Raw genomic sequence first — 13,864 nt, 5'->3', positions numbered from 1 at the left:
TAGCCTCCAATAATGATATAGTCATTAGATACAAAAATATAACTATTTGGAAAGATCTGGACTGCTTCTGTAATTAGAACAGTCAAATCCACCTTGCATGACGTTTTTCCCTAGCCTTGGTGATTTTGAGCCTTGCTATCAATTCCATCAAAAGCTATTGTTTAATCTTTAATATGTATTTATAACCTCCAATATTAGATACAAAAATATGACTGTTTGAGAAGGTTATGGATAGTTTCTAACATTAAAACAATCGAATTTGCTTTGCATGACGTTTTTCCCAAGCCCTGCTGATTTTGAGCCTTACTGTCAATTAGGCTCGTCGGTTAGGCCGATCAATCAGGTAGGCTTGTTTCAATTAGGTCGAGCATTGGTGATTTCATCTTGTGTAGAAAACGACAACTTATTCACAGTTTATCAGCTTCTTAAATTCCGATTCAGGCTTCCACATCATTTTAGCTTCGTAACGCATACTATATTGTTCCAATCCGATAACCGAGTTTATCAGGCTGAACAAAATACCACAATTGCCGATGTCCAACTAATGGTTGTTTTTATTACAATAAGTTTGATTTTACAACCATCAGCTTGCCTATATAAAATTCAATTTAACCCAATGGAAGAGAAATACGAATTGTATAAAATTGAGTTTTTAAATAGTCGTTTTGGCATCTAGTTATTTGCATCACCAAATTATGAGATATCATCAAAACAATACAACTCGTCAGATTTTCGGATTGGCTAAATTAGAGTTCCAGCCTGCAACTTCACATTTGATTAAATATGTTATAAATATAATAAAAAAATTTATCATCGAAATCAAGATTGCTAATATTTATAAACCGAATAATTTTAAAAATTTGATGATCACAAAGCTTGGATAAAAATCATTTCGATTAACATACTTTCCCCATTTTGTGTGAATCAAAAATATTGTTTTTAAAACAAATTAAACACAAAATTTATCTCACCGTCAAAATTTAAATTTAATCTTCTTCTTAAAATTATAATGAGTTATCTCCTTATATTTTGAAAGTTTGAAATTTATAAAAATAAAGAGATGACTAACCAAATTTCTCCATAACTTATTTTCTGCTTCAGCATGCATGATCTGATTTTAATGAATAAACTTCTTTTCCTCGTGCATGAACAAACTTAAAATTTTATATCAACGTGATCTTCTATGAGTGTAGTTTGCAATGCAAAAAACGTTTCGTCATTTGAGCAATCAAGCAAGGAGTTATGAAATTTTTTCTAAAGTTGGTGCAAGCTGTCCGAAAATCTCAATTATGCATGTGTGTGTGTGTGTTAGAAAAATATGAAAATAATTTTAAGGTAAAATCAGTTTCAAATGCTTTTCAAGAACAACTCGCTCTGATACTAATTGTTATGATCGATTGGAGGACAATCATTGATCTACAATATCTCGATTCTTGAAATATTGAACATCGAAATATAAAATCTAGTTTGGTTTTCAAACCAAATAGAAAACACTTAGAATAACTCATCTATAACTGATTATACATTTTGTAAAACATTTAAAAGAAATGCAAGTTGAATTTTTATTGAAGCATTTTATCAAACGCTTTGTAAACAATATATTGGTATTTGAAAGACAAATAAAATGCTTCAAATACGCATATTTAAACAGCAAAAATGATTAAATGCAATAAAACAAAAAAACACAAATTTGTTTATGGATGTTTGAGATTAATAACTCCTACATCCTCTTCTTCCACCCAAGATGGTATCGCAAGAAAACTTTGATTTATACAACTCTTTATACAAATCACTTCGACTTAGAACTTATTCATTGCCTAATCGAAACTCCTAACACACTCTCGATTGTAGGTCACAACTTCACAATCTGCATAATGCTAAATGACTCTGATGTCAAGACTACAAACACAATTTTTAATGTCTTTGTGTAAGACTATCACTCAATTAAATTTTAAAACTCAACTCTCATTTATATGTTTGAGGATTTAATCCATTGCATAGTGTTTCTCAAATGTATCTCCGCACTCTATTCTTGAGCTTGCTCTAATTCTTGATAGTTTTTTTTTCAATTAATTTGCTCATACTTTGAATCCTTATCCAAAACTCTTGTTTGATATTCAAGATGTTGTATTTATAGCCTCTGAGAATGATATATGCATTAGATACAAGAATATGATTGTTCGAGAATGTTTTGGACACTAAAGCAGTCAAATCCGCCTCGCATAATGTTTTTCCCGAGCCCTTTTGATTTTGAGCCTTGCTGACAGTTAGGCTTGTCAGCTAGGCTCATTTCAGTTAGATCGAGACTTGGTGATTCGAGGTTCGAGCCTTGTCGATTTCATATTGTTGTCGAACCAACAATTTCATCACAATTTAGCATCTTCTTAAACTCTTATTCAAACTTCAACTTGTGATGATGATATTATCATCGTCTTATCTTCGTGGCACATACTTAATCGTTCCATTCTGATAATCGAGCCGATCAGGCTGACAAAAATATTGTAACTGTTCATATCCAACTGATAACTTTTTTTTATTATAATAAGTTTAATCTTGCAACCATCAGTTTGCCTAGATAACATTCGACTTAGCCTAACTGACTATAAATACGACTTCTAGCAGATTGACTTTTGTGATAATTTGTTTTAGAGGCTGGCCATTTTCATCACCGAATTATGAGATATCATCAAAATATTTCAACTTGCCAGATTTTTAGTTTGGCTAATTCAAGTTTCAGCTTCAAACTTGAGTTGACAACTTTAAACTTGATTAAATATGTCAAAAAAACAAAAAAATTTGTTAACATCAAAATCATCAGTGTTTCTAAACCCAACATCTTTAAACCATATTATCACATATCATCATCAATTTCTCATCCTATTTTATTCTCCCACTATCAAATCGTCAAATTGTCTAAGGTAATCTCGTTTATCTTCATTTCTTTTTTTAAAAAATTATTTTATAAACATGTTTTTGTATTTTTTTTTCTCCTCTGTATTGAAATGATACGATGATTTGTAAAAATTTATGTTAATTTATTAAATATTATAGAGGTATGTCACGCAAAGCCGATTGGGTTACAAAAGGCTCATTTCTATCGTGGGTGTTAATGAATATTTTAGTTTATTTACACGAATCGAAAAAAGTTAGACCCGATGTCCCAAATTTTGTACTTTTATTATCTGAAGTAGTTGAATATATGAGTGGATCAGTGGCTTCTGAGGGTAATTAAACTTTATTATATACGACTTTCTTCTAAAAACAATAAATTTTGAAGAAAGACATAATTTGAATAAATATTTCCATATCTACATAGCATACCTACAAAATAAACAGTGGATGGAAAAACAAAAAACAAAACTTGAAGATTACGCTAGAAAAATCCAAAATACTATGAATTTGACAAGCCAATTCCAAATTTTTAATAAATTTGTTTTCTACTTTCCTAAATAGTTTATGAATAAAACCGATTCGAATATTTGGCTAGCCAGTTTTTTTACCTTTTGAATAAAGCTCAACGAATCCCTCTAGCAAGTTGTAGTAATAGAATTGGGATGGCGAATTGAGGGAATTATTTTTCCAAATTTAACCCAATATAGAATAAAACATGGCTCCACATCATGTTTATTTTATGTTCGCATTTCAGCATACATATCATGTGTATAAATTAATTGATCAATACTTAAATTTTTTCAGGTTGAATTTGAATTTGGATTTGGATTAATGTATTTCAAATATATAGATTTCAAATACATTCAAATAAACAAGACCATAAAGTTCAAATTCACTCATTGCACGTTTATATAGTGTTTAATATTAATTAGGATGGATTTCAAGTTCACCCGTAATATTGACATTTGAAATTGTGTAAATAAATAAGGTTTTGATTGATTTTATCTTATTTTGCCCAGTTTTCATAATTAGCAGAATTTATTTTAAAAAAAACTGAGAGCAAAAATTAAAACACGAGCAATTTTAACCTAGTTCGGTCTAACAGACCTACGTCTACAGGGTCACGCTCAGATTGAGATGACAATTTTCCTTATGGGTTTGAGGTCCTACGAGGAAAACCCGAGATGAGTCGAGAAAAATCCCCGAAATAAATCGAGGGCTGGTTTCTTCTCATCCCCAAACCCGTCCCGAGGTCCCCGATAATAATATCATTACTACTACTAATAATAATGATTTTTTCTAATAATTAAAAAAACTAAAGTTCATAACATTCAAATCTCGTTCATGATCGAATTCATCACCTCGTGATAATTATGTCATTTCATCTTTTTTGTTTATTAAAACTACGAATTACAAAAGTTTGAATTGTTTAAGTAATATTAGTATTTATACATGTAATTAGATTAGTGCATCAATATTTTCAAAGTGATTTTGAAGAATTTTTTAGTTAGTTCAACCGATATTTGAAGAGGTTATGAAGAAAGTGATTTAATCCACGCCAGGTTGGGGATGACGATAACAAATTTGGCTCACCTCATGATCATTTCTAGATTATTTGAAGCGATGACGAGGATGAAAATTCAACTTCCGAAAAGTACAGATGAAAATGTTCAAACTAATTAGATAAAAGCGGATATGGATCCTGATGGGACCTAATCCCAACAGGGATTAGATGAGAAATTTCCGATTAGAAAAAAAACTTGGATTGAGGCTAGGAAGTGGAAGACATCTCCGTCACGCCCTGCCCCATCCCATTGTCATCTATATGCTAAGACATTAAATAAATTCACTAAACCTCAAATGTTACACTCATACAAGGACTTAAACAATTAAAAGACTCATTATTTTCTTATGACTTATTTATGATAAAAATTGTAATGCCCGAGATTTTATCGTGTTAATCGAAAAGGATTAATGGATTAATTGATTAATTGATGTGATTATAGAAGGGTCACGACGAGACTAGAATTGGAAAGTCATGATGATTGCATATGTGACTGACAGTAGACTTCGCGCACATGCGTGGCAGGGAGGCGCGCATATGCGCGAGAGACCAAGTGCGAAGGCAGAGGACCTCGCGCATATGCGCGAGACAGAGCGCGCATATGCGCGAGGGGGTGAGATGCACAAGTGACATTTCCAGAGAATGTGGCGCACATGAGAGAAAGACGAACGCGCATATGCGCGAGAAGCCAAGCGCCATGTCCAGAGAACCTAGCGCATATGCGCCGAGGGAAGGCGCGCATATGCGCGAGAGCTGCCGAGATACACGCGCCGAGACATATGGTCTCGCGCATATGCGCTGAGTGATGTCGCGCATATGCGCGAGACGTGCTGCGTGAAGGATTATGCCACGTTCCTTAGCCATGCAATTGATATATATAAAAGTTGCATTCCTTCAATTCCATGGCGAGGAAATCGAGAGAAGCTCCGGGGAGACTGGCCAAAAATCCTTACGCCTTTTATTGTCAAAATTTGAAGTTTATGAAAGATCCGTCCGTCCGATTTTGAATCCGACTTCAGTACTGTGTTCCTATCGACGCAGGCTACAACTTGGCGTAAGTTTTGTTACGTTTAGACATGATTTGAAATTATGATATTGTCAGAATCAAATAAGAATCATATATGGTGTTTCTGATACAGTAGACATCGTATAATTGAAATCAGATCGAAGAACGGACGGTGTATGTAATTATTATGATTTTCAGAACTGATATGATCGAGATTGTACAGATTTGAGACTATTGTCTGTTATCGTTGAGATTATGAGTTATACCGATATCGATTATGAGTTCTGGTATTATATCTGCGATGTTGAGATTGACGGGGTCATTGAGATTGTATTATTATGCCGTCGAAACATCAGTAGATCGATATTGATCAGATTCAGTATTGATTGAGACTGTATCGTTGTATCGTGGATATTGATCAGATTATATCTTGATTTGAGTATTGATCAGAACAGGTTTGAACTGAGTTATATACTGATATTGTATCTATTCGATATTGTCATTTCCAGATTTGGGTATGGACAAAGTTGAATTCGAGACTTCGTCTTCGTCAGATCGAGAAGATAAAGGTATAAATCAATGTGAATCGGGAGATCGACTTAAGTCAGATTGGACTTGAGTTTCCCTAAATCACATACTTGTATGTTATCGCTTTTCATACATTTATATCGTTTGAATGAATATGCTTTGTGTATTGATTTATAGAAAAGCATAGAGTAGTAGATAGCTATTGAGTGAGAGTCACTGACAGAAGGGCCAGATTAGGACAGAGTTGTTAATGGCCCATTGCACATTGTCAGAGTTAGAGTTTAGGTAGATATACCTAGTCTTTGGCAGAACAGCCAAGACACCGGACGTTTGGTCATATCGATGTGCTTAGAAGAAGAGCGACTTCTATTGTAGATAATCGATATAGAGAGGACCAAAGTCCGTAAATAAGAACGTACCGCCACCACGATCGGGAAAGTAGGTGGGAGATTGTTGCGTTCTTATTCAGATCGGGATCCCTAGATTAGAAATGAGTCGAGTTTGAGTCTGAGAGTCACAGAGTGTGATTCCTTATTTGATATTGAATTATGTTCCTGATTTTGGTACTTGTTTAGAGTATTGATTCATGTTTTGATTGAGATACATGTATGTATATCTGATGCATGCTTTTATATTGTTTATATGACTGCATGTATACTTGGTTTATACTGGGAATGTAATTCTCACCGGAGTTATCCGGCTGTTGTCTTGTTTGTATGTGTGCATGACAACAGGTGGGACAGGATCAGGGTCAAGAAGAGAACGAGACAGGACTAGTTAGCGTGGAGATCCGGGCTCAGAATTAAATTAGGATTCAACACTGATATGTATTTGGACCTAGTTGAATTATTATAGACAATACAAGATTTGTATGTTTATGTTTGATATGTATTTCAGATTGAATTACATTACGTTTCCGCTTTGTATTTTTTAAAAAAAATTTAGACCCTATTTATTATCATCGATTAAATTGTCCCAATGATGATTAAGAATATGATTAGCGTCCGGGTCCCCACAAAAATGTTCAGTAGACTCTACTTTGATAAGCAACACGCGTCTTCAACTTCGCTCCAATCAAACTCCATTTGAGATTGTAGATTGTTTTCTCTCGATAATGTCATATTCCTCTACCAAGAAATGAGTCACGAGGCTTAAATGTGTTTGGTACTACAAGCAAACTAAACTCTCAAACCAGATAAATATAGTATTACTGTCAAAACCTTGTTGCATTAGATGTCGTGACACACAATGAACTATACGTGTTTTCTTATTATTTCAAGTTGTGCGACCAACCGATGCTTTCACAACATACTATATACTCTATGCAATAAATATCGCCATCTCCCGATATCTCATATTTTTCTTCCGAAAAATGTCCAAATGAATGTAGTGCATAAAAGCAACAACCTACAAATCAACTCTGAAAAATTTGACAATAAAAGCCCATTAGCCTCCCTCGACCACATGTGGATACGCTCGAATACCCCCTTGCATTATATATTTCAAAATAGAATAATTCTTTCCAAAATCATATTTTTTTCATATATTTAAGATAATATATTGAAACATCTTCTTCATATCTTCAGCAAATCGCATATCAAACAAATATCTTCTTCAATTATATATTCAATATCTCAAAACAATATTTTTTTAATTTTTTTACAAAATAAATCACAAAAACTAAGCCAACAAAAATGTCATGTATGGATTTAATATTAGATATATTGTTTCATTGTTAATAATAAAATTACAATCGAAATCCACGAATTTTAAATATATATCCTGACATGCAAATAGTTGGTTTTAAATATATATATGCTAGATTTCTAAAATTTAAAATTCATCCAAAATTGATACGATCTCTCTTCTATTGCCGGGACAGAGCACCGATAAATTAATTTAAGCAACTCACAATGTATAGAGTAAAAATTGTTTATCTTCCAGATTTACGAGAATATCTACCTTGAATTTCGTACCACCTCTGCCGCACACAAATATACTGATGTACAAATTATGTCGCAGAAAATTAAGGAACATGATTAAAGATTGCCCGATGATTGTGTTGACGAGAGGGTAATCAAAGACAAAGATGACAGTGACGAGCACGGCGTGGCCGTCGAGCCATCGGGCGAATTCCTACACAATGGGCAACTCCCATTAACCTTCAGCCACTCATCTATGCAGTCAACGTGAAAATAATGGTTGCATTCCGGGATGCTCCTTACTGTATCTTTGGGTTGGTACTCCGAAAGACAAATCGGGCAAGTCCCATCACTTGGCTCGGGTAGCTGACGGCTTTCACCTAGCACTGCCTTTGGGTATGACTCGATTGTGGGCTTGTCCAGGCCATTGGTGACGAGTCGTCCATCAGGAACTGTAACCGTAGGGAGCTCGGAATTTAGACTTCGCCTGAGGCATAATAACTTAATGAGGCCACAAGTGTGACATACAAGCCCGACAATGCACACTAGTCCCGGTATTCCAACTCCGATTATAAGACCATATTTTGCTCTTCTTGAAATACCTGCCGTGTTTCGTCGTTTGAGTTTACAAAGAAAACTTCGATCACCTTTCCCATTATTGTTTGAATGTTAGTTTGTCACGTAATGAAAAGTGAACAGAGATTCCCGAGACATGGACGAACGAGACATTGGGAATCAAAGGGCTAAAGTCACAGTGGGTCACACTGTGAAAACGAAAGATAAATTCCCATGGTCCCCACTTCATTTGAAATTAAACAAGTCGGCAGCGACTTAGATGTCGCATTAATTTTTCACATATTTATACTCATTTCGTCCACAAATTTTTTCAACAAGTAAACGCCGACGTAGCCGGTCACCAAGCAAGTGCATTTATTTATTATTTTTTATAATTTTGAAAGAAGGTTCATTATATAATGTGAATTATTAAAGTATTTTCTAATTATTACAAAAAATTTCAGGTAAATTTTACGTGGCACTCATTTTGGGGGATAAGCAGCGAACGACTATGATAAACTATGTCTGCTTCAGTGCGACATAGACTTCATTTCTTCTCGAATTAAATGTGAAATTGCTCAGGTTGATATTCTTAAAAAAACTTGAAATTTTTGATTTTTTTTTTTTGTATTGGTATACCATATTATTACTTCTATTAACAATAGTCTAATTGCACTAATTTTTTTTTTTAATGTAAAGTCTATAAGAAATAAAATATTTAAAAAATATTAATAGATTATCCTCTAATTTTTAAAGTCAAACGCACCTATGTATAAAAACAATACATCTTTATTAACTATGAAATCTGATTTTTAAAAGTAAGAGATTTAAAATACTAATAATTTTAAATATGGTTTTATTAAAATAATAATAATCATCCGGATATTATGCAATTAGCCATTTGAATCCAGAAAATAATTAATTTATCACTTACCAGATTAATTTACAAAACACATTATTAAACTTGACATAATTGCAAGCAAAAATTGGATAAATAATAAAGTAATCACACTCACCAGAACTTCTAGCTCGCTCGTGACAACCGATTCCAAGACTCGAATCATCCTTGAACCCGCAAACCCAACCCTGTTTCTCACAGTAGGAGCACGCTGGATCACTCCAGAGAAGATCAATTTCCTCCAGCGAATCCATTGCACTTGCCAAGTTCGCTGGAACCAAAACGTTCGCGATCCGCCGACATATCGGCGGCACATCTTCTGTAGAAAGTAAGTTCGTCGCAAGGACTGTGAAGTTACTCCCGCTAAGGCAAGGAATCGGCCTGTAACCAAACGCTGACGCGTACGCCATGATCTCCTCCCAACTAGAGCAGTTCAGAAAAGCATAGTTTCTTACATGAGCTCCACGGAAAGGCGAACCCGATAGGTTGAAATTCAGGATCCCACTTGGGAGGCACGAACCCGTATAGCTCATGGAGAGGATTTGGGAACTGTAGTCTATGGAGTTCACTCTGAATTCGCCGGACACTGGGAGTTTGAGTATCGTTTCTTTTTTGCTGTTGCAGGAAAGTTCGAAACCCGGGTACCCGCACCGGACTGGTTTCCGGGTCGTTATCCGGAAAGGAAACCGTACTTGGGGTCCGAGATTGCCGCCGCATGATTCCGGTTTGCATGAATTGGCAGATTGAGTCGAAATGGAGAAGAAAATTAAGATGGAGGATGAGAATAAGAGAAATTGGATTATAATTTCCATCAATTTTACCCTTTTTGAAAAATGTAAAGTTGAATATTTGGGCTGTTGGTCTTATTATACCAACATAATGACGTTGAATAATGCAACTATACCAGTGCGTCGGATCGGAACCACATATTGCAAATATATTTTTTAAAAATATTTATAATTTTTATTATTATTTTATGCTTGAATATTGAAATTTTATTTTTTTCATGTAATTTTTAAAACAATATTATTATTTTTTGAATTTGAATGTGACATTTTTAAAAAATAAAAGTTTAGGTCTTGAAGAACCAAAAATGGTTTTTACTTATTATCGACCATTCTTTTTTTACATACACGAATCTTTATATGTGAAATATGTCAATCATACCGATATTCACAATGAAAAATAATAATCTTAGCATAAAAAATGATATTTTTTAATGGATGACTCAAATAAGAGATCTGTCTCACAAAATACGACCCGTGAGATCGTTTCACACGAGTTTTTGCCACTTAGAAAATAGAGATTGAAGAAGCAAAAGTTTTTTTTAAAAAAAAAAATTAGGGGAGCAAAAACAAATAGTAAAAAAATGTGAAAAAATATAATTAATTTTAGACTCCTACTCAATGGTCACACCCACTCACCCCTCTCGACTCCGTCTCTGTCTGCATGTTATATATGTGTATCACAGTAAAATTTGTTAAGTACAATTTTAAGTTCAGAATTTATTACAAATTCTATGCAAAATATAACATTTATGCGTGCGATGGATTCCCGATATGAATTATGTTTCATTGTCTCTTGAGTTACTTTCATTCACAAGAAGCGACTTCTTTCTGTTATCTTTGATATAATTTCGACGAATTAATTAAGTGTGTCTGATATTAGCTTTTTTCATTAATTAGTGATACATTTTATGAGTTATAAGTTTTTGTTATTATGGGGATGATAACTTAAGTAATCGAATGTGTGATTCATAGACAGTTACTCAATTTATTTTGATTTATTATTGAGTATGATTTTATTAGGATAAAAAAAATTAGATCATAAAATTTTCTTAAAACATTTATCTTTATTTCAATTTTAATAGTCACAAGAAATAAAATAAATAATTTTATATCAAGTTTGCTTCGAATCCTTATTACATATCAAGTAAATTGTTCGGATGTGATAATTGTCTTTGTTATAAGAGTAATCAAAATGTAATACTCGTATTGTTATACGGTTATCAGTTATAATTTTTGGTAAAATGACACCGTTTGATTCAACAATTTGTATCATGTTCAAAGTCATGTGTTGGATTATCATGGATTGCAAAGAGTATATTGAGATAATAATTGATGAAATGTAATAATTGATTATATTGAGAGAACAATCAAACTGTGATGGTCGGGTCGTTGTTCAATTTAAAAATTAGAATTACACAATTAACAATAATTATAATTTTTTATAAAACGACAAATATTTAAACCATTTTTTTTAGGGGCAACAACAGTACGTCAGTGGTCACAAAATATCATTTGGAAGGTGTGATAGTGTTTAGTTAGGCTTTTGATGCGATTAAATCGAAAATATTTGTTAAATATAAATTTACTGTATTTTTAATATAAGATTAAAATAGTTTTTGGTCATAAATAAATTTTAAAAAGTTACTTCGATATTTAAGTAGAAGATAAATTTGTAGTGATTATTATATAAATAAAAAAATAAAAAGTGAAAAGACTTGATGATCATTGATGGTCAGTACGAAAGAAGTGGAGAGAACAATAATTGTGCTGGGTGACTTTAATACTCTGCTCGCGGGCCTCTTTGGATGGTAATGGTATTATTCGATATTAGTTCGGGTATCTTCTCGAATCCCATGGGTTGGGTTTGGTGACTTTAATAATATCTTTAATCCGGAAGAAAAATTACATGGTTTATCAATCTCTGATCATGAGATTAGCGAACATGTGATTGTTGCTCTCTTTGTGGCTTTGCGGACTTGAACTCTATGGGTTGTTTCTATACTTTGTCTAATTCTTGAGCGAGCTCCAAGTTAGATCAGGCCCTTGTTAATGATCTATGGTGGATATCGGATTTTCCTTCATTCGTTGAGTTCCTTGTTTTGGGATGCTTGTCAGGTCATTTTCCTTGTATGGTTTCACTTTTAAGTTCTTCAACATATGGACACAAGATGATCACTTTCTCTCCATGGTCTCAAGTGTATGGTTCACCATTGTTAGAGGTATGCACCAATTCATCCTTTGTTCGAAACTTAAATTATTGAGGCATGAACTTGAGAAATTGAAAGAGGCTCATTTCTCGCACTTCTATCACTGTTCTCTGTTCTAGCCACGGAAGCAAGCCTTTATTAGAATCGGCCAAATGGGTTGCTTTAATCAAACATTAGCCGACTCGGTTTATCTTAGTTATCTTGCCAACTTGAGACAATCTGTTTGGTCACTTTCGAATGTCGAGAATGCTTTCTTTGCCCAAAAAGCTAAGTGCAATTGTATTTTGAACGAGGATCGTTGTACTAGGTTTTTTTTCATGATCTTTCTAGAAAGAATGCTAAATGTAATGCTATTTCTTCTCTTATGCTTGATGATGGTTCGAATGTCATGGATAATAAACAAATTTTTGGGCTATTTGTTGACCTTTATTCTTCTTTATTGGGAGCCTTTCTGTCTTGTGATGCTGTTGATTTATCGGTTGTACACTTTGTCCCTTGTTTGGACGATAAGCAACTTGATTTCCTCTTGTCTCCGATTATTTTTGATGAAATTCATGTTGGTTTGTTTGATATCGGTGATAATAAAGCCCTGGGGCTTCATGGTTTTAATACAAAATCTTTTAAGGTTTCTTGGGATATTATTTAGGATGCCTTTTTCTCATCGGTTATGGAATTCCCCTCTTCTCTTTATTTATTGAAATTACTGAACCGCTCGGCTATTGCGCTTGTTCCAAAGTCCTCTCATGCTTCTCCTGTGAAAGATTGTCGGCCGATCTCATGTTGTAATGTTATGTGCAAAGTTACTACGAAGATTATTGCGGCTAAAATTTCGGTGGTGCTTGCTTTTAATATTAACATGGCTCAGGTTGGTTTCATCAGTGGGCCTCTTATCTATGATGTTATTCACCTGGCGCAAGAATTGCTTCGGAATTGTTGTAAACGGATCTATCCTCATTGCATTTTTAAAATTGTTCTTCGGAAGGCTTTTGACTCGGTGAGTTTATTAGCTTTAACTAACATATCACTTAGTCAGTTAATTATTAGTTAGCATAGCAATTAGTGTTAATTGTTCTGTTAGTTGGTTAACAAGCGGAATAGAGCTGATGTATATACATGTTGTTAGAGTTCGTTCCTTATCTGTTGATCTTTCTTGGATTTGCTAACTGCTCACGCATGCATGCCCCAGATTACTCACGCCTCATGCAACTGAAGAAAATGCAAAAGTATTTACGTGGTTCGGCGGAATTCGCCTACATCCACGGGAGGGCAACCAAAATTGTATTGATCAAAGATGGATTACAATTACAGAGCCTTTGATACCCAAGAATACAAAAGAAAAGAAGCTAAAATACTCTCAACAATGGAGTTCCTCCCTCTCTTCTCTCTCTCGGTCCTCTGTATTTCTTTTGTGAGTCTGTGTAGTGTGTTTCCGTGTTCTCTCTTTCCTTTTATTTTACCACATTGACTTCCATCGGTTGATTCCCAAGTTTGTTTCCCCTTGGTA

General features: G+C 34.0%; 1 protein-coding gene across 1 annotated transcript; it reads right to left on the bottom strand.

The window, feature by feature from the left end:
- Positions 1–7,874: 7,874 nt before the first annotated feature.
- On the bottom strand, positions 7,875–10,273 carry LOC140981026 (RING-H2 finger protein ATL20-like). The gene is made up of 2 exons (XM_073447239.1): positions 9,484–10,273; positions 7,875–8,514 (listed from the first exon to the last, which is right to left on the bottom strand). Exons 1-2 carry the CDS (start codon positions 10,175–10,177, stop codon positions 8,030–8,032), a joined length of 1,179 nt encoding a protein of 392 aa, XP_073303340.1. The 5' UTR covers positions 10,178–10,273; the 3' UTR covers positions 7,875–8,029.
- Positions 10,274–13,864: the final 3,591 nt, after the last annotated feature.

The sequence above is a fragment of the Primulina huaijiensis genome, chromosome 7 (assembly GCF_012295235.1).
Source record: "Primulina huaijiensis isolate GDHJ02 chromosome 7, ASM1229523v2, whole genome shotgun sequence".
Taxonomy (NCBI): Eukaryota; Viridiplantae; Streptophyta; class Magnoliopsida; order Lamiales; family Gesneriaceae; genus Primulina; species Primulina huaijiensis.
The sequence above is the reverse complement of the archived record's forward strand: the minus strand, read 5'-3'. Positions and strand labels throughout refer to the sequence as shown.

What these genes read in the sequence shown, in the direction of transcription:
- LOC140981026 (XM_073447239.1), bottom strand. Translation starts at nt 10,177, where the DNA reads ATGGAAATTATAATCCAATTTCTCTTATTCTCATCCTCCATCTTAATT. An exon ending in CGAGCGAGCTAGAAGTTCTG is followed by an intron (nt 8,515 to 9,483) that starts GTGAGTGTGATT and finishes GAAACACGGCAG; the next exon opens with GTATTTCAAGAAGAGCAAAA.